This window comes from Sciurus vulgaris (genome assembly GCF_902686455.1).
Source record: "Sciurus vulgaris genome assembly, chromosome: 14".
In the NCBI taxonomy this organism is placed as follows: Eukaryota; Metazoa; Chordata; class Mammalia; order Rodentia; family Sciuridae; genus Sciurus; species Sciurus vulgaris.
The window spans coordinates 44,775,289-44,797,109 of record NC_136475.1 but is presented as its reverse complement, the minus strand read 5'-3'; the positions used below and the strand labels follow the sequence as shown (position 1 = coordinate 44,797,109).

The 21,821-nt window shown below is 44.0% G+C and overlaps 2 protein-coding genes and 1 long non-coding RNA gene across 6 annotated transcripts in view; 2 read left to right on the top strand and 1 right to left on the bottom strand.

The window, feature by feature from the left end:
* The window catches only part of EHBP1 (EH domain binding protein 1), a 309,286-nt gene extending 297,599 nt beyond the window's left edge, over window positions 1-11,687 (top strand). For 2 of the 4 annotated variants that reach the window (XM_079109674.1, XM_079109673.1), the window contains exons 21-24: window positions 2,792-2,891; window positions 4,021-4,094; window positions 10,313-10,427; window positions 10,620-11,685. In XM_079109674.1, coding sequence (XP_078965800.1) covers window positions 2,792-2,891; window positions 4,021-4,094; window positions 10,313-10,427; window positions 10,620-10,710 — 380 coding nt within the window. In that variant the 3' untranslated portion in view covers window positions 10,711-11,685. Of the gene's footprint in view, window positions 1-2,791; window positions 2,892-4,020; window positions 4,095-10,312; window positions 10,428-10,619 lie in introns of all 4 variants that reach the window. The other 2 variants (XM_079109672.1, XM_079109675.1) reach the window with 2 other exon arrangements.
* Window positions 11,081-13,595, bottom strand: LOC306643546. The gene is made up of 2 exons (XR_013758978.1): window positions 13,361-13,595; window positions 11,081-11,846 (listed from the first exon to the last, which is right to left on the bottom strand). It is a non-coding gene; the product is annotated as an uncharacterized lncRNA (long non-coding RNA).
* Window positions 13,596-15,982: 2,387 nt separating this feature from the next.
* On the top strand, window positions 15,983-21,464 carry OTX1 (orthodenticle homeobox 1; the record flags this gene model as incomplete). The annotated part of the gene is made up of 5 exons (XM_079109816.1): window positions 15,983-16,064; window positions 16,413-16,479; window positions 18,092-18,297; window positions 19,181-19,332; window positions 20,646-21,464. Exons 3-5 carry the CDS (start codon window positions 18,201-18,203, stop codon window positions 21,462-21,464), a joined length of 1,068 nt encoding a protein of 355 aa, XP_078965942.1. The 5' UTR covers window positions 15,983-16,064; window positions 16,413-16,479; window positions 18,092-18,200.
* Window positions 21,465-21,821: the final 357 nt, after the last annotated feature.

The window sequence follows — 21,821 nt, the reverse complement described above, 5'->3', positions numbered from 1 at the left end:
TCTTTTTTTCCTCGTGCATTAGAGCTAGGAACAGTTGGGAAAAATGAAACATCCAGCATTCATTTGAAAAATATATTGTACTTTGAAAAGTGTCTAAGCTGAGGAAGTTGCATTCTGCCCTTTAAAAGTCTGATGGACAAATTGGATTACTAGTATTGGATTAAATAACAAATGGTTAGAGGAGAAATGAGAAAAGCTCACTGTGATCACAGGCTTTAATATTTTTTGTTACTTATAAAGCTAAAGGGGTCTTTAACCAGTTATTAAAGTCAGGATTAATTTGTAATGGTTCAACTTACTGGCTTTTAAGAGCTTTTTAAATTAAAAAAAATTTAAAACCCCTAAAAACAATAGTGTAGTGATGGGTTAGAAGAAACTTTAATTTTTATTACTAGTATAGATTTCCATTGTGTAGACAATTTCAGATAAGGATTTAGTGATACAGATGTTTTTTTCAATTAATTTAAATAATCTATGTAGCAATGTGTAATGTGTCTTTAAATATTTATTGTTAGGCTTATTTCTTTTTGAACCATGACACTCTTTTATTATTAGTGATTTCCTAACAATTAGGGGCAGGGGATCTTGGATTCTTACCTAGAAATCATAGGCATAAGTTAAACTGAAAATAATACAGTTCCACATCAATATTGTTATACTCAAGGAAGCGTTGTTCCATTGAAGAAAATGATGCTAATTTAAGAGTAGGCTGGTTTCTTCTAGTATTGCCTGAAAGCCTCAATTAAAGGTTAAGTTAATCTCAAAACAAAGTTTTAATATGTCTATATTTTTAGAAGCCTCTTAGTTCATGAACACAAGAATTAGGTCTTTAATCAGAAAATAAAATATCATAAAATCTACACCTATTAATATTGCACACATGTGTCATTTCACTGATCAAAAAAGCTTTCACCAGGGTACAATTGGCTTTTTTCCAAATTGCAAGCTTTTTCTCAGCTTTTTCTTTTTACTCTTTCTTCTTTTGTTGCTACCCAGGGATTTGTGCCTATCGCAGCCTGTATCACATGACCAGTGTCAAGACATCACATGGTCCAAAGTGAATACAAAACCAGCTACCCTAAAGGAGAGATTAAAAATACTGTAAAACAATAAAGACTTTTGTTCAGACTCTAAAAGAATCCATCCTAAGTCGGCTTCATACCATTCAGTTTTAACAGCATTTAATGAAGGCATATATCCTCACTATTCTCCCCAAAGATGAATAACAGATATCTGTTTTATAGGGATACTTTGAAATACATGTTTAATCTTTTGCACACAGATCACCTTTTGGATTCTATTTTATTTTTAAAATATCTTCAAATTGTTATTAATGTGGAAATAGTTTAATTAATTATGGAATGCCCATAATTTATGCATCGAAAACAATGAAGTAGATATTTGGACACATGACATAATAAATCAGAGGACACAATATAATATGATTTCATTGCTGTGAAAGAAATCTATATGTGTCATAGATACAGTATATACATGTTTTTGATAGACACAGCTGAGGTATCTGATTTGGGAGATATACTGCTTCTGGAGAAGGGAAATGGAGTGAGGAGGTGAGGAGGGTGGGGTCAGTGAGAGGACTTGACATTTTATTCAATCATATCTCTGTATTATTTGAATTTTTAAAATAGGTTTAAAATGTAAAAGGAACCATCTCACTTAAAAAGAAAATAAAACTTTAGGGATAATAACCTTAATTGGGGTATTTAATTTTTTGTTAGGTATTTAACTTAACTGTATGAATGTTTTATAGATGTTGTACTGGTAATATTAAATAATGGCTCAGTAAAGCAATAAACAAAGCATGGATAAAATTCAGGGGGAAAAAGCTAAGAATTTTAAATTTGACTAGGTATAATTTGAAGGTAGAGGAAGGAAAAATATGAGGAAAATCAATATTTTTCTTGAGTACAACTAGTGTCTACTTCTGCCTGAACAATACCAAGTATATAGTATACTGTATTATAATCCTTAATACTAGCCTTTGTTGGCGTGTCATGGGGGAAGCAGAGTGATACAGATGATGGAATGGGTATGAGGGATAGTGAGTTTTTAAATTTCTGCTATACAAAATCAGTAGCTTTACAATCCAAATGTTAGATTGTTTCTCCAATTAAATGTTTTCTAAACATTATTTTCACTGTAATATGTTTTTTTAACCAGAGACCTGGTGGTGTCTTTTTGTAATACAGTAATTTACAATGTATTAATAATCTGTAAATGATTTACCCTGTTAAGAATGATGAGTTCCAGAATGGAAGTTATACATATATCTTTAGTTTACTTTGGGAGAGGAAATAAAAGAAATACGAAGTTGTTACAAGTAGAAGCTTTCACACAATCTTCTGACTTTTCTGATCTTTCTGCTAGTCTTATGATTCTCATAATGATTTTTCAATTTTTTTTTAATCATGACCATATGTCTGTCATCACCATCAGTTCCTCATTGAAACATAATAGCCAGCCAGCCTCTAGGGAGGATTTAAAAGGAGGAACATTTTGTTTACAGTACTTAGTGTTAATATGATATATAGGTATGTCCAGGGGGACTAAAATATACATGCTGAAAAATGTCAGCTTTAGAAGTTTGGCTTATATGTTTTTAAATACTTACTTATTTTTTCAGGTTCTGGACTTTAATCTTTTATTATTATAAGCAGTTTAATATATAGTATTGGAGTAGCTAAAATATTTTTTATCATAAAAAACTTGTGCTAAACTTGTCACTTGGCTTATAAAATGTCATATAAGAAGTTACTCTTTATATACGTAGGACGGAACACAGAAGAAGAAGAAGCTATGATGCAAGAGTGGTTTATGTTAGTTAATAAGAAAAATGCCTTAATAAGAAGAATGAACCAGCTTTCTCTACTGTAAGTACTCATGACTATGTTTGTTTTTCTGACAGCATTGATAAATCTTAGGCTTTCCATTATTGACATCTTTGGAGTTTTCTGTTTATTAATATAATTTTTTTCTTTCCTTAGGAATAACAGTATATTTTATATAAAAAAGTAAAAAAATAATATATAACAGTTTTCATCCAGACAGTAAAAATTTGTAAATGACATGATAAACACTGAAAAAGTGTTATACAAAAAGTCGGGGTATATAAACAGTTCTTGTATTTTGGAAATAAATCACTTGTGCAAAAAAAGGAGTTTTGGTTTATATTGATGGTTAGAGGAGAACCCTCTAGAAAAACAAAATTGAAGTTTATTGAAGAAAAAATTCTAAGTTGAAAATAAGATAACACTTTATAAGGACAAAAATACATTTATTGTCTACAGATAATGTTAATCTAAACTTTGGGGTAAGAGCTTAATTACTTAAATAGAAGTGACCTTTTTATGACTGTAGGAATTAAAGTCCAATGGGGACTAGACCAAATGTAAACATTCTAGTCTTCGGTGTTTAGTTCACTGATGCTTGTTTCTTTCTACTCACTAGCAATGTTCTTATGTTATGCCACCTAGTGTGGGAATGGGCAGGCTTGTGTCTTTTATTTTGTTGAAAAAAATATGCTTTTATAATTTCTGCCATTTCTGAACTTGATAAAAGAGTTATGATGAAGCACAAAACTCAACTAATCCAGAATCTTTGTCTCCATTCTAAATTTGCACTGGTAATATTTCCATGTTTCTTGTTTGATCATTTCGCATGGAGTTTTGAATAAGACTGTTCATTATGAACTATAAAAAAACATTTTCAAAAATAGTCTTGTATCTGGCACTTAATACAAGAAGCATTGAAGAATGGGACTACTTACCCTCAGATAAAAATATACCTCTGTGTCATTCAAGAATTCAAAGAAGAAAATAATAGCACTAATAAATATTCAACTGAGGAAGATTTTAGGTTTGTATATCATTTGTTTGGAGTGGCTTAAAGTTAAAGAGAAAAGTCAGTTATGAGTCCTAAAATCAATGTAACCTAAAGGTTCTTTTAAGTGTTTAATGATTTAGTAATTAGCATATTGATGAACTTTTGCAACTTGCCTAGGGAAAAAGAACATGATTTGGAACGGCGGTATGAACTGCTGAACCGGGAATTGCGGGCAATGCTAGCTATTGAAGGTAAGAAATGCTGTGGTGGGTGAGGTGGGTGAGGTGTCATTTGTCAGAGAGATTTAAAGAGTGCAATACATGTCTGATTTTACTAGGTCTTCTCTACTAGGGTCTACAGAAATCGTGCAAATAAATGCTTGGAGGCAGAAAGTAGTATGCATATTAATCTAAGTACCCTAATTCAGATAATCATTATGTTTGTTATTAAGTACAGAATTATCTTAACTTTTGATTCAGGTAGCTTCAATTTCCATTAAGTGTAAAATATAAGGATTTAATTACTCTTTACTTATATGCCATTTAAAGTTGTTTCCACTGAAGAGGTTCAGAAAAGATTATCATTTTGATTTTTCACCATAGAATCCAAGTTTTACCATAATATCTAATTGATGTCAACATTAAAATATGTTACTGTGCAGTTTACTATAGATCTTAAGAATCCAACTCCTATTAAGTGAATAGTCAGGGAAAGAGTGGCATAAGAAAAAAATAACACACTTTTCAGAAAGTTTTTAACTAAATTATATAGTAATTCTCTGCATAGTCATAATATCAGTAAACATTGGCTACCTTAACTAGCATTTACTATGCATAATTTTTGTAAAAATTCCTAGGTGTTTTATAATGCTCTTCTCTATATATATCTCTCAGTTGAAAATGCCTTATAGTTCAAAGATTTCTGCTTAAAAGCTAATCCTTTGGGCTCTGTAAAATGGATCTTTTGTTTAATCAATGCAAATTGATTTTCCTATTCTATATTGACCTCTTAACCCATTGACTGTCCATGGTAATTTTGCTCTTCACCTGATAAGGTACCTGATCCATAATAAGTCAATTCTAATTAGTTCAGAAACTAGAAATTTAAGTTTGTAAGGAAAGCCAAGTGAAGTCTTTTATTCTTAAAATATTTTAATATAATATTGTCATCAAGTAAAATGTATCCTATTTATCTACATAGTATCTTACATGTTACAGAAGTTTTCTTTTTAATTACTTTTATATTCATTGTCTCACTTTATAAATGTCAGTGACATTTGGATAGCCTCATTTAGAAATTTACTTTATTTTACTTAATTTTGATTTACTTTATTTTAAAAGGCTTCAGTTAGCTAATTTCTTTCAAATGATTCTCTAAATGAATTAAATTATACCACTATAGATAATAAAATTTTTGAAAATTATTTAAGAAGTTTTGTGAAACTTGCCATTGAAATAAAATGTACATTAAACAATATTTTTCTTCTATAAATACTTTTTATAATCAAAGCATAGTCTTTAAAAGAGATTGGAAAGCTAAATAGTTGAAAAGTAGAACCAGCAATACTATTTATATAGAATATATGTATATATAATATATAATATATGTATTTTTGTAGTATGTATAATATACCTCATTATACAGTATATTCTTTATAGATTCATTATACTTTACACTTAAGATAAAGCATTCTTTAAATTTTTTACCCATCCTCTCCTATATAGAGTTGACTTTTAAGGCAGACATTGGTTCTATCCCCCAAGACCAGTATTATTAAAAAATACTTTAAAAAGAGAACCTTATGCATGGCAGTCTTATCCCTATATACAGGCTTAACAATCTTAAACAATCTAAAATTTTATCTGCCTGATCGTTTTATACATACAGAGGAATAGTAGAAACCATATTCTTTTAAGAAGAGTGGAAAATAATAGTTTTCTTTTTAAAATGCTTGTAGTGCAGTTGTTAGGCTTTTGAGTTATTGTTCTCTCTCTTTAAATTACATTGTCCCATATGTGACAGTGCCTGGAATCTCTCTCCCAGTTTCCTTTGCTGGTTGAGGGAAAAAGGAGACTGGAGGAAAGGAGCAGCCTGTTGATTTCAAATAAAGACACTTTCTTGGAGAGAGAGGCCTGTCCCACTAGCCTAGACAGGATGTGGGCAGGGCTCTTGGAGAGGTACTGATCATTGTGATCTGTGAAGACAGTGTCCTCTGAGCCAGCTCTTAGAATGGACACATGCAGTTCAATAATCTTTTTGAGTATTAAAACACCACAGAAAAACATGAATAGGCAATACTAGTTGGTTTTGTTTTGCTTTTCTTTGTTTTAATGTTCATTGCTGTCTTCTTTCCTAATCTCTCCTACTTACTAGCCATAGACGGTTTAATAAATAAACTAAAATCATTTCAAGTAAATCTGCTGAAACCATTCACCAAGTGAAAAGCATATAATATTAATAGCCATAGCACAGTGAAAGAAACATTAACAGCTTGGTTTGAGAGAAAAAAAATATTCAATACATCTTTTCTTCTGAGAATCTATAATCACTTTGGCCTGATTCTTACCCTTTTTTCCTGAGGTGTTTTCATAGCAGGAGTTTCACTCTACTGAGCTAAGTTGTAGGATCCCTCAAGCTAACAAACATCTTTTAGATACTTTTCCTATAGTTTTTTTTTTTGTTGTTGTTGTTGTTGTTCCAGATTATTTAATGCCCCCTCAGGAAAGATAAATTCATTTCTGCACACATTGGGGTGGGCTTTTAGAAAGTGGTATGTTCATTTTCTGCACAAGAAATGGATCTTCTCTAGGATTTTGTACATCTTGATTTATTCTTGGCTTAGAGTTTGAAGTGGGTGCTCTTCTAAAGGGATTTATGCATAGGTTCACTATTTTTGTAGTTATGGTTTATATGATAAGCTTTTTATATTTAAAATCAATATGTAATCCTGTGGAGGAGCTTATCCCCTAAAACCCCATTTGTAAATCTATTTTAGCTTTGTTACACAGCACAGCCACAGTCTTCCATAGATTGATTAGGTACAGCAGTAGAATCCTATCAAATGGCCTGTTCTGATGATGATGCAAACTCTTTCAGGATTGCTAGTTGACTGGAACTAAAGATAAGACTTGACTGCAATCCCCCAATGTGCTCTTTACAAAACTAGTGTTAATTTTCATCAAAGTGCTAGGCTTATTTATGGTGGCGAGGTTGAAGGTTTACTACAAGAACTTTAGGTTCTTTCTATTAAAGTGTTTATAGGTATTTCTCTTGCCTTTTTTCAAGGTAATTATCAACTTCAGCAAGTAAACTGAATCAGGGAATGAATAATTGGCCCTATATATGAAAAAGAGTTTTTAAATTAACAAAACAGCTCAGTGCAGATGGACATAAACAATCTCTTTATTTCAACACTTTGGCTCAAATGCAGCATCAAAACTTAATCCTATTTGTTGTGAGAGGATATGGCTTTTGTAGCAAAAGTACACTGGAATCTTTAAATTAATCAGAATCCACATTGTACTCTGTCCAAGCCAAAGTCACTGCAGCTAGCTAGCTGTGACTGGTGTTATAGGTGAGTAATCCTTTTTTAAAAATACATAACAGGTAACACATAAACTTACATGGGGATTTTTAAAATATGACATGTCTAGTGTAGCCATTTAAAAGTGGATTTTTTTTAATTTAGTAATGTGAATGTCTTGTATAAATTTTGACCAATTTTAAATGTAATTTTTTATAAAGAAATGATCAAAATAGTTTAATTTCTCAAATTAGCACTCAAATATATATAATTTGTATAATATGTATGTGTGTATGAGTGTATGTGTGCATATATATGTAATTTATTCGCACTGTGAGAGAGCAGAAAGTTAAAGTATGATTTTACCAATGTAGAATCTGTTCACTGCACATAGCTATTTGCTGCATAGTTGACTAATATTTTATAACAGATATTAATGTAGTAATGTCAGATTTAATATGAAAAATCCTATAAACTTGTGCTAGAATACTTAAAATTCTGATGTTAGTTAAATTTAACTCAAAAATGATGGAAATCATCTAAATGTTGTTAATTTTAAAACATTTTTATTCCAATGGAAATGTCATTATCAAGCTTGGAAGAGTTAAAGATCTTTTTAATATCTCATGGATTTTTAAAAAGTTTTCTTTTTTAATCCATATGTTAAAATCTTAATTTTTCAAATGTTAAAGAAATACTAGTATTTTAAATTATTTATTAAAGCTGTGAAGATGTCTGGTCAAATTCAGAGGAGTAATTTAATTTTTAAAATTATGGTCTGTTAAATTTTATTTTTTCTTGACTTAAATTTTTAAAATTTTCAATTTGACAATATTTTTTGCATATTTTGGAGAATATTTTTTTCCAGTTGCAGAGCTGATATCAAACTATCAAATCTAAACTTATAATCAGGATGATTTCTTGAGGTTAGAAATTAAATAATATTCATCACAGGTAAATTTAAGAATTGTAAAATTTAGTTAACAAATGTGTTATAAATTTAGCAGAGTTATTTCTGAATTACTATTTCTAGAACTACAATCACCTGGAATTAGACTAAATGATCTAAAGATCTCTCTAGCCTGGATAGTCTGTTAATTTACCTGCTGTGTAGAATAAGATTGTCAAGAACCAGATAGAAAATTTTACAGCATTTCTGTCTTTAGTTGCATTTAAGTGAAGAGTAAAATTGTGATAAATATGGCTTCTCTTAGTTTTGCTTATTAAAATTCTTTCACTCAGAAAAAAACAATTCCAAAATAATGGTTTCTTTATTCTTCTCCATGCTATAGAATAATTTCACTTTTTGAATAGGAGTGTAATAGTGATCAGCCATTGAATGTATTTATTTTTGTGATGTTTTTATCGAATGTAGATAATTAATATATGGCATGTTTCATCTATATATTTTTATGGTTTGAGCTTATAATGAAAGGAATAGTGATCAAATTGAATAAACTATTCTAGCTTTTTGTGGCTATTCTAACCTTTATTGCATGATGATGCATCTAATTTTTAATTTGTAAATACAAGATAGAATTCCCTCTAGCACCATTTGCTTTCATAAAGCTGCTGAGCAGTTTGCTGTCTTGAATAAATTTTGCTTTGGAGGGGGTCGGGGGGGATTTGAACCAGCACATTCTTGTGTGGTTTGTGAAGATTCACATGGTAACCAGCGGTGTGCATTGTTAGGTTTATCTGAATAAGCACCAGCCATGTGAGTTTTAACATGATTGCCCAGGGCAATGGAGAGAGAAGAGAGAAACCCGAAAGGATTGCACTTCTCTGTTTTTTGGAAAGTGCATTTGTTGGGGGAGGAGGGGGCTGCAAAGTCAGTGGCCATGATTTTTTTTTTTTTTTTTTTTTTAAAGCTGGTGTCCTGTTTCCCTCTAGGTCCTCATTTGTTCTGCTATCTGCCTCATCATCTACTTCTTCTTTTCATTGTTTACCTTCCTAATGAGGGAGGCGGGGTAGACTGGGAATTGATTGACAGTTACAAGCCCTCACAGTCTGGCCACAGAGCAGTTGGCTTTGGTTTCAAAAGTGTTTTAAATGTTCGATTCGGTCCTGTTTTTATTAAATGAAACTGCTGCTCATCTTAAGGAAATTAATTATCAGACTAGCAAAGATTAGGAAATATATTATTGGGACTTAAAACCTTCATGAAAACGGTCTCCACCCTTGGAAAGATCACTGCCCATCGGATTTTCCAACCTTTAACATGAGGTTTCAAAAAGAAATATGTTATTTTTTCCTTGCAAAAGTGCTTTGATTTGAAACCACCAAGCAAACGTCTCCAAAAGAAAACTGGCTGTGATGCGATCGAGAGCTGCAGTGTAATATTGCAGAGCAAATTTATTTTTTACTTCAAAGAAAAATGCTAATTAGCCGATTCACTACTTTTAAAGTTATTGTGAAGCATATGGCGCCCAGTGTGAGATACATCCAACTGCTAAAATAGAGCGAGGAGGAAATTAGCGAAGAATGGGCTGTTTGAGGTGAGAGTGGGGGTGGAGGAGGAGGGTAGGTTCTCAGGCAGATTCTCTAGCCTTTCAGAATGATTTTATCGCCCATCTCTGTTTCCCGCCTCCTCGTTTACCCGCTCCCCCCACCACCCTGAGCCAACCTCTCTGGCCTTCAGCTCCCCTCCCCCACTTTGCCTGGATACAGGTGCGCTCCTCCCGCTGGCCACGAGCTCACACCTGGTCTCTAGCAGGTTCCAAACCTACCGCGCCCATCTCTACATGCGGGAAATATTTAGAAAGTACAGTTTTAGGGGTGGAACCCTCACCACAACAGCCAGACTCCATAGAAAACACTAGCTAGTGGCTCCATTAACACAGTTTGCTTAGAGGTATAAGGAAAATGGAAAAAAGCGGGAAGGGGAGGGAGGGAGCCGGGTGTGCGGAGGCCTTGCCGTGCTAACTAGCCTCCTGTTCCCCACAGACTGGCAGAAGACCGAGGCCCAGAAGCGACGTGAGCAGCTCCTGCTGGACGAGCTGGTGGCCCTGGTGAACAAGCGTGACGCGCTTGTCAGGGATCTGGACGCGCAGGAGAAGCAGTGAGTGGGTCTTGGGGTTGGGGTCCAGGTGCGGCCGCCTGCCCAGGGGCCGAGAAGTTTGCGGAAAGTTCAAACCAGAGGCCTAGGGAAGGGCCAGGCAGCTTCCTTCCCGCTGGGATCCAAATACCGGGGAGTGCTGCTCTGCTCTCCACGAAGAAAAATAATTTTGTTTCCTGTTTGTCTGACATCCAGGGCCGAAGAAGAAGACGAGCATTTGGAGCGAACTCTGGAGCAAAACAAAGGCAAGATGGCCAAGAAAGAGGAGAAATGTGTTCTTCAGTAGCCGTCAGACTAGAATCTCCCAACATTTTACTCCTGAGTCCCCAGACCAGAAACAGTCGAACTCCTTGATTTAAAACTTTTAACGTTTTATTTGGCTGGATTATACTTCTGTACCACCACCACCACCCATTTTCCTCCCTCCTTTCCAGATAATGTACAGAACTCCAAAATAGCTCTGTTTAAGGATTTGTGTGTGTGTGTGTGTGTGTGTGTGTGTGTGTGAGCTAGTCACGTTTTTGAAATCATGTGAAATAGATTTGCAGACACCTTGTGAGTGTTTGGTATTGGAGGTGTTCAAGAAACAGGTCAAAAAAGAAAAATGCTTCCCTCATTGTTTTCCCTTATTTCTTGATGGGAGGAAAAATTTGAAATGTTGTTGTTGTTATTGTTATTGTTGGTGGTAATAGCATAATGACAGTGGGAGGGGGGCAACTTGGGGGGATAAGAAAAATGTCATGAATGATTTTTTCCAATCCTACCATATGTACCACTTACTCTGTTACCTAAATAGTTAGATCCTATTCAGTCTACTTATAAAACTGTTCTATTACCAGTGGGATTTTCTGCAGTTGTTTTGCATTTCATTGTAAATGTAATAGAGTTCTCTGCCTTCCGCAGAGGATGACCCTTTAAGGGAGCCTGAGACAAGTCCTGTGGTTTGAAGGTGAGCTGTGAGAATGGGACTAATTGACATACAGCAGTTTTACAAAGACAATTTTATCATCTAAGAAAGCACCACCTAATTCTCTGGAAAATTATTTATTACATCTTGCTTGGTTTCTATACTTAATTGGGTCTGGACATTGGGTCAAAAATGCTGTTAATATTTATTCTGTACTGGTAAAAGTCTGTCTTGCCACTACAAGTAAATCCCCCAATTAATATTTTCTTCTCTAGCATAGCACTGTCATTTTTTTGTGAAAATGGTTATGTTTATTTATTACAATACTGAGTCATATATAAATTTTCAATAAAAGCAGAAACTTTCTTACCTTAAATGCTGCTGCTGTTTTTCTTGCAATGAAAACTTGAGTGGAAGTTTAAGACTTTTCATGTGGCATATGGCCCTCTGGAAGGAAGGGCAGGATGCTGCACTGTATTTGGAGTTGAATAAGTTTACACCATCTCAGAGGAGCCCTGCTGACATACGAATGCAAATTGAAAACTAATTAGTCATATTCTTAAAGAGTGTAAACTATCATCTCTTTAGGAAAGGGTCATCTCTGTTGAAGATTCCCGGAAATTTGTGATTCCACACCACTGAAGAAATGCTAATATTATGATGAATTTTCTGCATTGTTACAGTTTTGCAGTCGTATAAAAGAGAACTATGTCTTCGGATAACCAGCAAGTCTGTGGGTACTGAAGTGAAAGGAAGAGGGTTATTGTTGGAAAAGGTGGGTTGGGGGAGGAATGTGTGCGGGTTTGTACGTATGAGATGAGAGAGAACTTGTAACAAGAATTTCTACGCCACAGAAAAAAGTGGCTATTCTATGGTAGTTTCCATCACTCCTCTGTGGGATGTCTAAACAAAGAAAGCTCGTTCAACAAGTCCGGAAACTTACATAAAACACTAACAATTACACTTTAGCCTAGACATCTCTCTCTGTCTCTCTCCTTCTTTCTCCCTTTCATTTTCTTCTCTTTCTACACACACACTTTCCTTGGAAAAGTATGGCGCGCCTTCTAATTGTCGGTCTTTCAAGGTGACAAAAACTTGACACAGTATAATTCTTTCATGACAAGATTTTTTTTAAGTTATAAAAAAGTTAATGGAACTAAATAAAATCGAATATTTGCCCTCTTTAATTCGAGCAAAACAGAGAGCTGCTCTCTGGGGAAAACTCAGAATCCGCTCTACCCCCCGGGAACCGGCAGACGGAAATCGGCCGCCCCAAGCAGCCTGGGGCTTGGGCGGCCCGCGGCACCCATCCTATTTACGTTGGATTCGAGGAAGCTTCCTCTCTGAGGGGCCTCGCAGAAAGACGACTTTTCCCCGCCCCCAAACCGTGCCGGACCTGCCAAGTGACAAACCTTCCCTAGCCCAGATTTGCTAGAGTGGTTGGGGGCAGCTGTGCGACCCTTCTTGCCCCTCCTGCTTCAGTCCCCTGGCTCACGGGGTTTCTATTCGGGCTGCTCCGCGGCGCCCGAACGCCCCTCAGCGGCGATGGAGCGCGGACCCCGGGGACTGGTGAGGTCAGACCCGCGATCCGGGTGCTGGTCCCCACTTCGCTTCGCGGTGCCCAGGGGTAGGCTCCCAAGGGCAGGCGTGAACCCAGCACTCCCAGGGACTCGAAAACCCGCGCTGTGGGATCAAATACTATGGGTCTGGGGTTGCGCAGAGGCAGAAGCTTTGGCTGCGGGCTGGCTTGGACACGGTACCGCAGGCCAGTGCCGAACTTTCGCCTCTGGCCAGGAACCCTCGGCTCGGGATTAAAACTCCTCCCCCTGTCCCAACTGTCCTCCGGAGTCTGGTCTGGCCTCGAAGTCACCTGGATGCTGGATCCGGGTCTTAGGTCCCTCGCCCCCGCCTGGGTCATGGATTTTAAACTGAGATGGCTTCCCCTCCTCCAGAACTGCCTCCACTTTCCCCTCCCCGCGCCGCTGTCGTTTGCTAGAATGGTCGCGGCTTCTGGGCCAGCGTTTCCCACCTGGACATTTGCCTAGCGACCGCCGCCTCAATCCTGTGCGCTGCGTTCAAGAAACTTTCATCTCAGTCCCTTTCCCTCTCTATTCTCCTCCCTCTCCCCTCTCCTCTCTCTCTCTTTCTCTTCTCTTAATCCCGGGGTTTTATGGGCTGAGCATTAAGAAAATTCGCCCACAATTTGGGATTAGATAAATACTCTCATTAGGGGGAAAAAATCCCTGCTACTTGATACCTCCCGACTTCCCTGAGACTGGTGGCAGCATCTGGAACCGAGAACGCCGGACTCCCGCGCGGCGGGCCTTAGGGACCGCGCAGGCACATTCCAATGCTCACGGCAGCCCCACCTTGCCACGCCGGAACCAGGCCAGGTTCTGCCGCTGCCGGGAAACCACTGGAAAGAGGCGGGAGTGCGAGAGGTTTCGGGATCCGGCCAGGGCACATGCCCCGACACCAGAGAGCCAACGTGGGAATGCGCAGGCCGGGACTCTGGCGGCGCTAGGCTATCCAAGCGGACGCCACCGACGAGCACCCCAGGACGTCCTCATGTTCTTCCCCACAAACTAGTGCGCCCCAGGTCGCGCCTTTCCCTAGAGTAAGGGGCGGGAGGATATTTCGTTTCTTTTATAAAACCTCACAACGATCTCGGTGGCTCCAGGCCGCGGACAGCTGACCGTCGGCCTTGAAAGCCATTCCTGGTGGGGGCCTGCGCAAGCCTAAGGTGTGTCCCCGCCTGGGCCATTGCTGTGCTCTGTGCTGTATCTTTTCCTTTAAAGGTTCTCTAGGTTCTCCATCGCCCTCTTCCCCAACACACACCCCTTTTTCTTCCTTTCCTCTCGTTCTTTTATTCTGCTTTCTCTTTCTCTCCCTTTTGTGAATGGGCCGCGGTGTCTTTGTTCTGGAGAGAAGCGCCAGTGTCGCTGACTTTTGTGAACCAGAGAAGGATCTTGTAAAACCTCCTTTTTTCCTTCTTACTCCCCCACTCCCACCCCTCCTTCCGTGCCCCTTTGATTAGATGTTCCCTCATCGTCCAAAAAAAAAAAAAAAATGTAATTTCGTTGGTCTGGCGGCCACTTTCTTTGAACATTAGCTCGCTTTCAGCTCCAACTTCAATTAGAAGGAGTTGATTTTGAGAGATCAACAAAAGAACCGACCAAAGCCTTATTAAAGGTCCTAAGAAGATCTCCCGGGTCCTTTGAGAAGCAGTTAAGGAAACAGTGTGCCCTCCATCATATTCTGTTACCGTATTTTATTCGGACTCCAAAGGAAAGTGTCGCTTGGGGGAGGGGGAAGCACTTTGATGAGCGGCGGCTGCGGCCCCTTTTCACTCAGCGGGCTCCCCCTTCCTTCTCCTCCTCCTCGCCCCGCGCCCGGTCAGCTCTCTGTGCCCGACCCCGAGGCCGGGGCAGCGCGGGCGCTCCCCACCGCGGTGCGCCCGGCGGCTCTTTGACTCGCCCTCACACTTACTCCTGTTCAAACTTTTCACTCCGCCTGTTGGGATGAGGGTGGGGGGAGATTAAGAGGAAGGGGTAAGAATTCCTCGAAAGGGAGCGAAGTGGTGCCTAATATTCAATAGGAGGTGCCATTTAAAAGAATTGCCTTGTTCAGGGTTGGGCCAAAAACACTTTTTAAAAAGTCCGCACAGGTAGATGTGCTCGGCAAGTTTGTGGACTAGGAAATTGGTTTCGTTAGTACGAACCATCCGGGAAAATCGCCTCAAGGAAGCTTCTTCCGCAACATGTGGAAAAGAAATTGAGGGGTAGGGGTTTAGGGCCACATTTCCCACAAGACTGTCTAGTAGGTGGAGACGTGGAAGGACCAGCAGTGTGAAAAAGAGTTTCCTATCAAAGCCTTATATTGAGTAGTGTGTGTGTGACAGGAAGGGGAAACGGGGTTCCAACGGTTCAAAAGAAGATTTTAAGACTTGCAAACACCTTTAAGGACCAGGAACCCCTGGAAATGATGAGGAGCTGGTAAGTGGCAGCGCCTCCCCTGCGGGTGCTTATCCCAAGCGCGGGAGTCCTGGGGAGCTGAGGAGGGATCTGCGCGCCGGAACTGCTCCCGCGCTCTGCACAGTAGCTTGCGCCGGCACGAGCTGCCCGCGGCGTCTGTCTGCAGGTGGGGGTGCAGAAAGGAGACGCTGGGGCCCTTCGCGCCGCGAGAGGGGCTGGAGACCCGCGCTCCTCTAGCCCGCCGCCCAGGAATCCTCGCGCCCACACTCTGGCCGCGGAGCCCGGTGGTGCACTGGAGAGAAGGTCCGATTATCCTGCACCTTGCCTCTCTACCACTCCCTCAAGAGCGCCAAGAGGGCGAAAGAAGGGCGGGGGCCCCCAGTTAGGTTTCAGGATCCGCGGCCCCTCGGCTGCAGGGACTCCGACGCTCTGTTAGCCCTCCTCGCCTTCCTCTGCGCGGAATTTGCCAGCGGAGCCCCAGAGTTAGCGCGCGACCGGGGCGGGGCGGGCGCGCGGTGAGGGCGGGGTGTAGAAAGCGGGGGAGGGCGGGGGCGCGCGGAGGTAACCCCCGGCTCGCGCAGCCATTGCCCGGCTCCCTGTCACTCAGCCCGCCCTGGGCCCGCGATTGGCGGCCTAGCTCCGTTACGCATTCGCTTCGCGTTCACATACCCGGGGAGGGCAGTAGAAAGGTGATCAATCTTCATCAGGCTACATTTCCAATCACCTAAACAACCGAGCAAGACAAGCCACTCCGACAAGGTAAATCGCTTCATTTATTTAGTTTGCAAAGTGACTCTGCAGGACTTCCCCAGTCCCCGCCGCCTCCACGTTGCACCGGGAGTGCAGCGGCAAAGGCGAGCGGATCCTCCTCCCAACTCTGCCCCTCGCATCCCCCTCCCCCTTGGAGGGCCCTCGGCGTGGTCCGGGACTAGGCAATGTCCTGGGAGTGTGTGGCGCTTTGCAAACAAAGTGTGCAATAAAGTGAAACCTAGAGGGACACTCACAAAGCTACTGGGAAAAGATGGGAGGAAGGAAGTTGGGAAAGAAAGAAAAACAGGGGTCCTATATCAGCCGCCGGGGTAATTCCTGTGCCGCTCTATTTTGCAGGTTGGCTGCCCGACGGGTCTCTGAGGGAACAAGGTAGATGGTGAGCGGCCCCGACAGCTGAGGGCAGGTAAGGAGAAAACCGCGAGGCGCCCGGAACTCCCGGAGCGTGTTGGTTACTCGTGCAACCCCCTCCTCAGACCGATCGCGGCTTCCCGGGTCCCCGGTAGGTGGGCGGGGCTGGGGGAGCGGCCTGGCTCCCCTCCTGGCGTGTGAAGGACCCCAGACCGCTGCTGCGGCCCGGCGCCCCCTCCCCCGCCTCCTCCGAAGTAACTGGGCTGAAGTGCTAAGTTTGGAGAAAGTCTTTGAAAACTCAAGCTGTACCCTAACAGAATCACCGAGGCTTGAGTCCCATTTTCCTTTGGGCCAAGAGCCCTAGCTGTTTCCCTTTTAGTTCTGAGAGCTGGCCTCCCCTAACCCAGGTCGTGGGTCCCGCAGGGCAGAGGCGGGGGTTGGATGGGAATCTTCTTTAACTCAGACTTTCTTTCTCAATTCTCTAACCTGGGTCCCCGGCCTGCCTTGCAGAATTCCGCGAAGCGGGGTAAAGTGAAAAGGCCCTCTGAGGTCCCAGCCCCACTCCCCAGCGCCCCTTCCTGACCCTTGAGAGTAGCGCCACGGATTCCGAGCTGCTGCGGAAGCGAGGCTTCGACCTTCTAGCTCGAGTATGCGTGGGCTTTGACGATGAGGCCTAGTTTTCTATTCTCGACCATGTCCTGGGGCCGCGGGTTCAGTTAGTAGAATGGCAGAGCGCGCAGGCGACCTGCTCTTCTAGTCTTCCTGAATCCCCGAGGGCCTTTGAGGCGCTGGTCTAGTCGCCCTTCGTTCTCTGATGGGATTCTGTTGTGCTCAGCCAGACTGGGGAGAAAGAAGGCCTGGCCCGCGAAGGCCAAGAGGGGAGGGTTGAGGCAACTCAGACCTTGGGCGGCGTCTTGGAACTGCCACTTATACAGCGGCCCCTTCGTTGTCTTCTGACCGACTTGCTGGGTCAGGGCAGGTTCACTGCAGTTGAAGTGCGGTGGAATTCCGGGGTAGCTATCGCTCACTGGCAGGGCACCGACAGGTCGGCTGAAATGGTGATTGCGGGCTCTGGGGCAGGGACGCAGCAGTGGAGACCTTTTGAAGGAATGATGTCTCCCAAGTGGGCTAGGTATCGGGAGAGTCCGAGGTGCAGTTAGCCTTTCGCATTAACTCAGTCTGGCCCTCAAAAGTGTCCACTTTTGTGTCTCGCTTTCAAAAACGTTTGAAACAAAACGAAACAACCCCTCACGCTCTAGGCGGTCTGCCGTCCGGGCGCCAAGGGAACTTTTGCTTGTGCAATGTGGAGCCGGTTCCCCACCCCCACTCAAAATTTTGCCTGCACTTGGGATTTTCCAAACTTCATGGTTCCAGCCCTGGCCTCCCCAACCTGACTGCGTTTTTAACATCTCTTCAGTCCTGAGGACACCCTACGAGTGTCTTTGGCCCGTGCCAAGGCCGAAAAGAGGCAGTGACGATCCAGAAAAAAAAGTTTACTTTTCAAAGAAGCCGTGGTCGATATGCTGAGGCCTTTTGAAGCCGAATTGACTGCCCTTGCTCTGTTGAGTAGCCTGTACCTCTTCCCCATCCCGAGGCTCCTCGCCTTGGACAAAACCTGGAAGCCGAAGTGGCTCGAATGACGGTTTTCGTGTCTCCTGTCTCCATAGGCCAGGCCCCCAGACGCAACAGCTTGAAGGACTTCGCGGTGGGAACCCTGCACCGCTCCTGGCCCCAGGCCCCCTGGATCCGTCGGGGCGCCTCCACCCGGCTGTTAGCATGATGTCTTACCTCAAACAACCCCCATATGGCATGAATGGGCTGGGCCTGGCCGGGCCGGCCATGGACCTTCTGCACCCCTCTGTGGGCTATCCGGGTGAGCACTGGCCCTTCTGCCCTAGCTCCCAGTCCCTATGAATTTTGGGGAGCCTCAAACCATAGAGTTCAAGCCCACGTTATTGCCAAACAGGCCCAGGAATCAGATTAGCTAGTTTCCGTATTACATGTCTGGACTGCTGCAGGCACACGGGGCAGAATCGCTGGTGGGTGAAGTGAACAGAGCTTCAAAACGTACCTTACAGGCTTGGCCATACCGGCAACCTATCTTCTGTTGTCATCCCATGTCCTGCGTAGAGTGTGTTTATCCAGTAATTCCTTTTCCATATGTGGCTGTTTTGTGTGTGTGTGTGTGACTCTGCCCCCTGATCCCAATATTGAATGAGTAATGTGGACACTGAGCCCTGATATAAAGAACCAAACTTACATTATGCAAAGCGGCTGACTAGCTGAATTAAACTGTGCTCTAAACCAGTGACCTCCATCAACTTTTGCACTGGTATAGTGGAGGACTTACCTGAGCGCAGTATTTCTTTTCTAGTTCCCACTCGTTTACCCCCATTTATTCCCTTGAAAACTGTTTTCCAGGTCGTGTTTCTGCGCCCCTCCCCCTCTTCCTTTCCCCCCACTCGTGGGATGTGTGTGGGTATGGGGGAGATTGCATGGCTTCTCTTCCTTTTTAACCTCTAAGAGACAGGGAGTGGGCAGCCCTAGTGTGTTGGAGACTTGTGTCCCTGTGGAATACACGCACTTTCTCCCACCTGTGGCCTCTTAGGCTTACCCCTTGCTCCCACCACCCGGATAGTTTCTTTTGCTCCGAGCTTGGCTTTTTCTTGCCGTGGCCGGGTTCTGAGTCTACCAGGGGACATTCCCAAGTCCTCTAGCGCCACCGCTGACCCGAGGCGCCCCGCATGTCCCCGCAGCCACCCCGCGGAAGCAGCGGCGGGAGCGCACCACCTTCACGCGCTCACAGCTGGACGTGCTTGAGGCGCTGTTCGCCAAGACTCGTTACCCTGACATCTTCATGCGCGAAGAGGTGGCGCTCAAAATCAACCTGCCAGAGTCCAGAGTCCAGGTGCGCACTCCTGGGACTGTTGGGTCAGGGTAGGGTAGCTGGTGCCAGTTGGGAAAGGTCTGGGAAGGGTGGCCTGATGTGGGGGCGGTTTTACTGACTGGGCAGCCCTCTCTCGGACTCCCCCTAGTGCTGGGCGCCAGCCAGGAAAAGGGGTGCAAAGTTAAGGGAAATGACTTAAAGTCCTGGATCCAGCCCTTTTCACCAGGTCACCGGGGCGCCTTGGGTATTAAAAATCGTTTTCAGCATTGCAGGAGAGTTAGGCTCCCCGAACTGGTGGAGTGCCCTGAGAGTCCGACATTTGCTCCTGCTTCCTTGGCTGCCCCAGTACTTGACAGTTTCCACAGGAGGCCTGAATTCTGCCCCCGTCCTTGCATTACAACCTAGGGGTTGAGGAAATGAGTACAGTTTTGCCGAACCTGGTGCTCTGCCTGGGAATACGCTCCGCTGGTGGCGTCAGTCTAATTAGACTTTCTCTGCCCGGAGAGGACTCCAAATGCAAAACCTAGCCGTCGGCTTTGCTATTTCTATGTTTGAGATTAAAGTGTTCCGACAGTATTGTTCGGATTCTAACTCAGAACTCCTCTCAAGGGTCTTTGTCTAGTCTTATGTCCCCGAAAGCTAAGGACCAGGAATACAATTCTATGTGCTGAGGGCCCTCCAAATGGAGTGAGAACTTTATGACTCACCGTTCCATTGGGTTCCCAACAAAGTCCAACGAAATCTCACCCAAGCTTCCTTCCCGAGAAGCCCCTAGTACTTGAGTACTGACTGATTCGGTTCGGCCTCCAGCCTTGCTACTACTCCCACCCAAGCATTTGTTCTGTCCAGTTCGGGCCTCCAGGGGCCGACTCAGTGAAACTGCTCGGGCCCCAAAGTTGATGACTGTTCCTCACCCCGCTGTTCTGTACCTCTCTGCCGTTTCCTGAGCTCTGCTCTTAGGAAACGGCCTCCGAACGTACTTGGGGCTTTGGGGAAGCAGCCACCAGCAGTTGAGAGATGGCTGAACTTCTGGCTGGACGGACGCAAACGTTCCGCCCTCAGGCTGAGTTGCGCCAGAGATGGGAAAGTACACACCCCTACTCCAGAGCGCGTTGAGGAGGGGCTTTACGCAGAAGGATGGGGGAGGGTGAAGGAGCTGGAAACCAACGTACGGGGGAGGGGGCAGTGTCTGGCCCGGCCGGAGAAAGGGAGGGGCGGAGGTTTGGACTGAGAGGGACTGGAGATCCTGGGCGGGGTGGTGGGTCCAAGGGGCGGAGGAGCAGTAAGCTACACTCGCCCCACTAACTCATTCTCCCTCACCCGGCCCGCTGCAGGTCTGGTTCAAGAACCGCCGCGCCAAGTGCCGCCAGCAGCAGCAGAGTGGGAGCGGAACCAAGAGCCGCCCAGTCAAGAAGAAGTCGTCTCCGGTGCGGGAAAGCTCCGGCTCTGAAAGCAGCGGCCAGTTCACGCCACCCGCTGTGTCCAGCTCTGCCTCGTCCTCTAGCTCCGCGTCCAGCGCCTCGGGTAACCCGGCGGCTGCGGCGGCTGCGGGCCTAGGTGGCAACCCGGCGGTGGCAGCCGCGTCGTCGCTCAGTACGCCTGCTGCCTCCTCCATCTGGAGCCCGGCTTCCATCTCACCCGGCTCAGCACCGGCGTCTGTGTCAGTACCCGAACCGCTGGCTGCGCCAAGCAACGCCTCTTGTATGCAGCGCTCGGTAGCCGCAGGTGCAGCCACTGCGGCAGCGTCCTATCCCATGTCCTATGGTCAGGGCGGTAGCTATGGTCAGGGCTACCCCACGCCTTCCTCTTCATATTTTGGCGGCGTGGACTGCAGCTCATACCTAACGCCCATGCACTCGCATCACCACCCGCACCAACTCAGCCCCATGGCACCCTCCTCCATGGCCGGCCACCATCACCACCACCCGCACGCGCACCACCCGTTGAGCCAGTCCTCAGGTCACCATCACCACCACCACCACCACCACCACCAAGGCTATGGTGGCTCGGGGCTTGCCTTCAACTCTGCCGACTGCTTGGATTACAAGGAGCCTGGCGCCACCGCTGCTTCTTCCGCCTGGAAACTCAACTTCAATTCGCCCGACTGTCTGGACTATAAAGACCAAGCCTCATGGCGATTCCAGGTCTTGTGAACCCAGGAGGAAGAAGAAGAGGAGAAGAAACGCAACTACCTGCGCCCTCATTGGCCCCATCCTGTTGCTGCTGCTGCACCGCCCGCCTTTGTCTCTGCTTCTCCAAAACTGAATTTTCATACCCCCAAAAGATGCCCACTGTCTGCACTGCCATCCCCATCTCTGTGCCACTTGCTTAAGAGATGTGCTAACCTGCCTACCCCTTGGAAGGGGGGACCGGTGCTTCGGCTTGGCCCACACGATCTATGCGGGATAGCTGGGTGCTCTCGCTGTCAATCCCACCAAACTCCTAAGACACCCCTTCCAGTCTTTCTGGACAGCTATTATGCACTCAGCCTTCGGAGGCTCTTCGCTTTC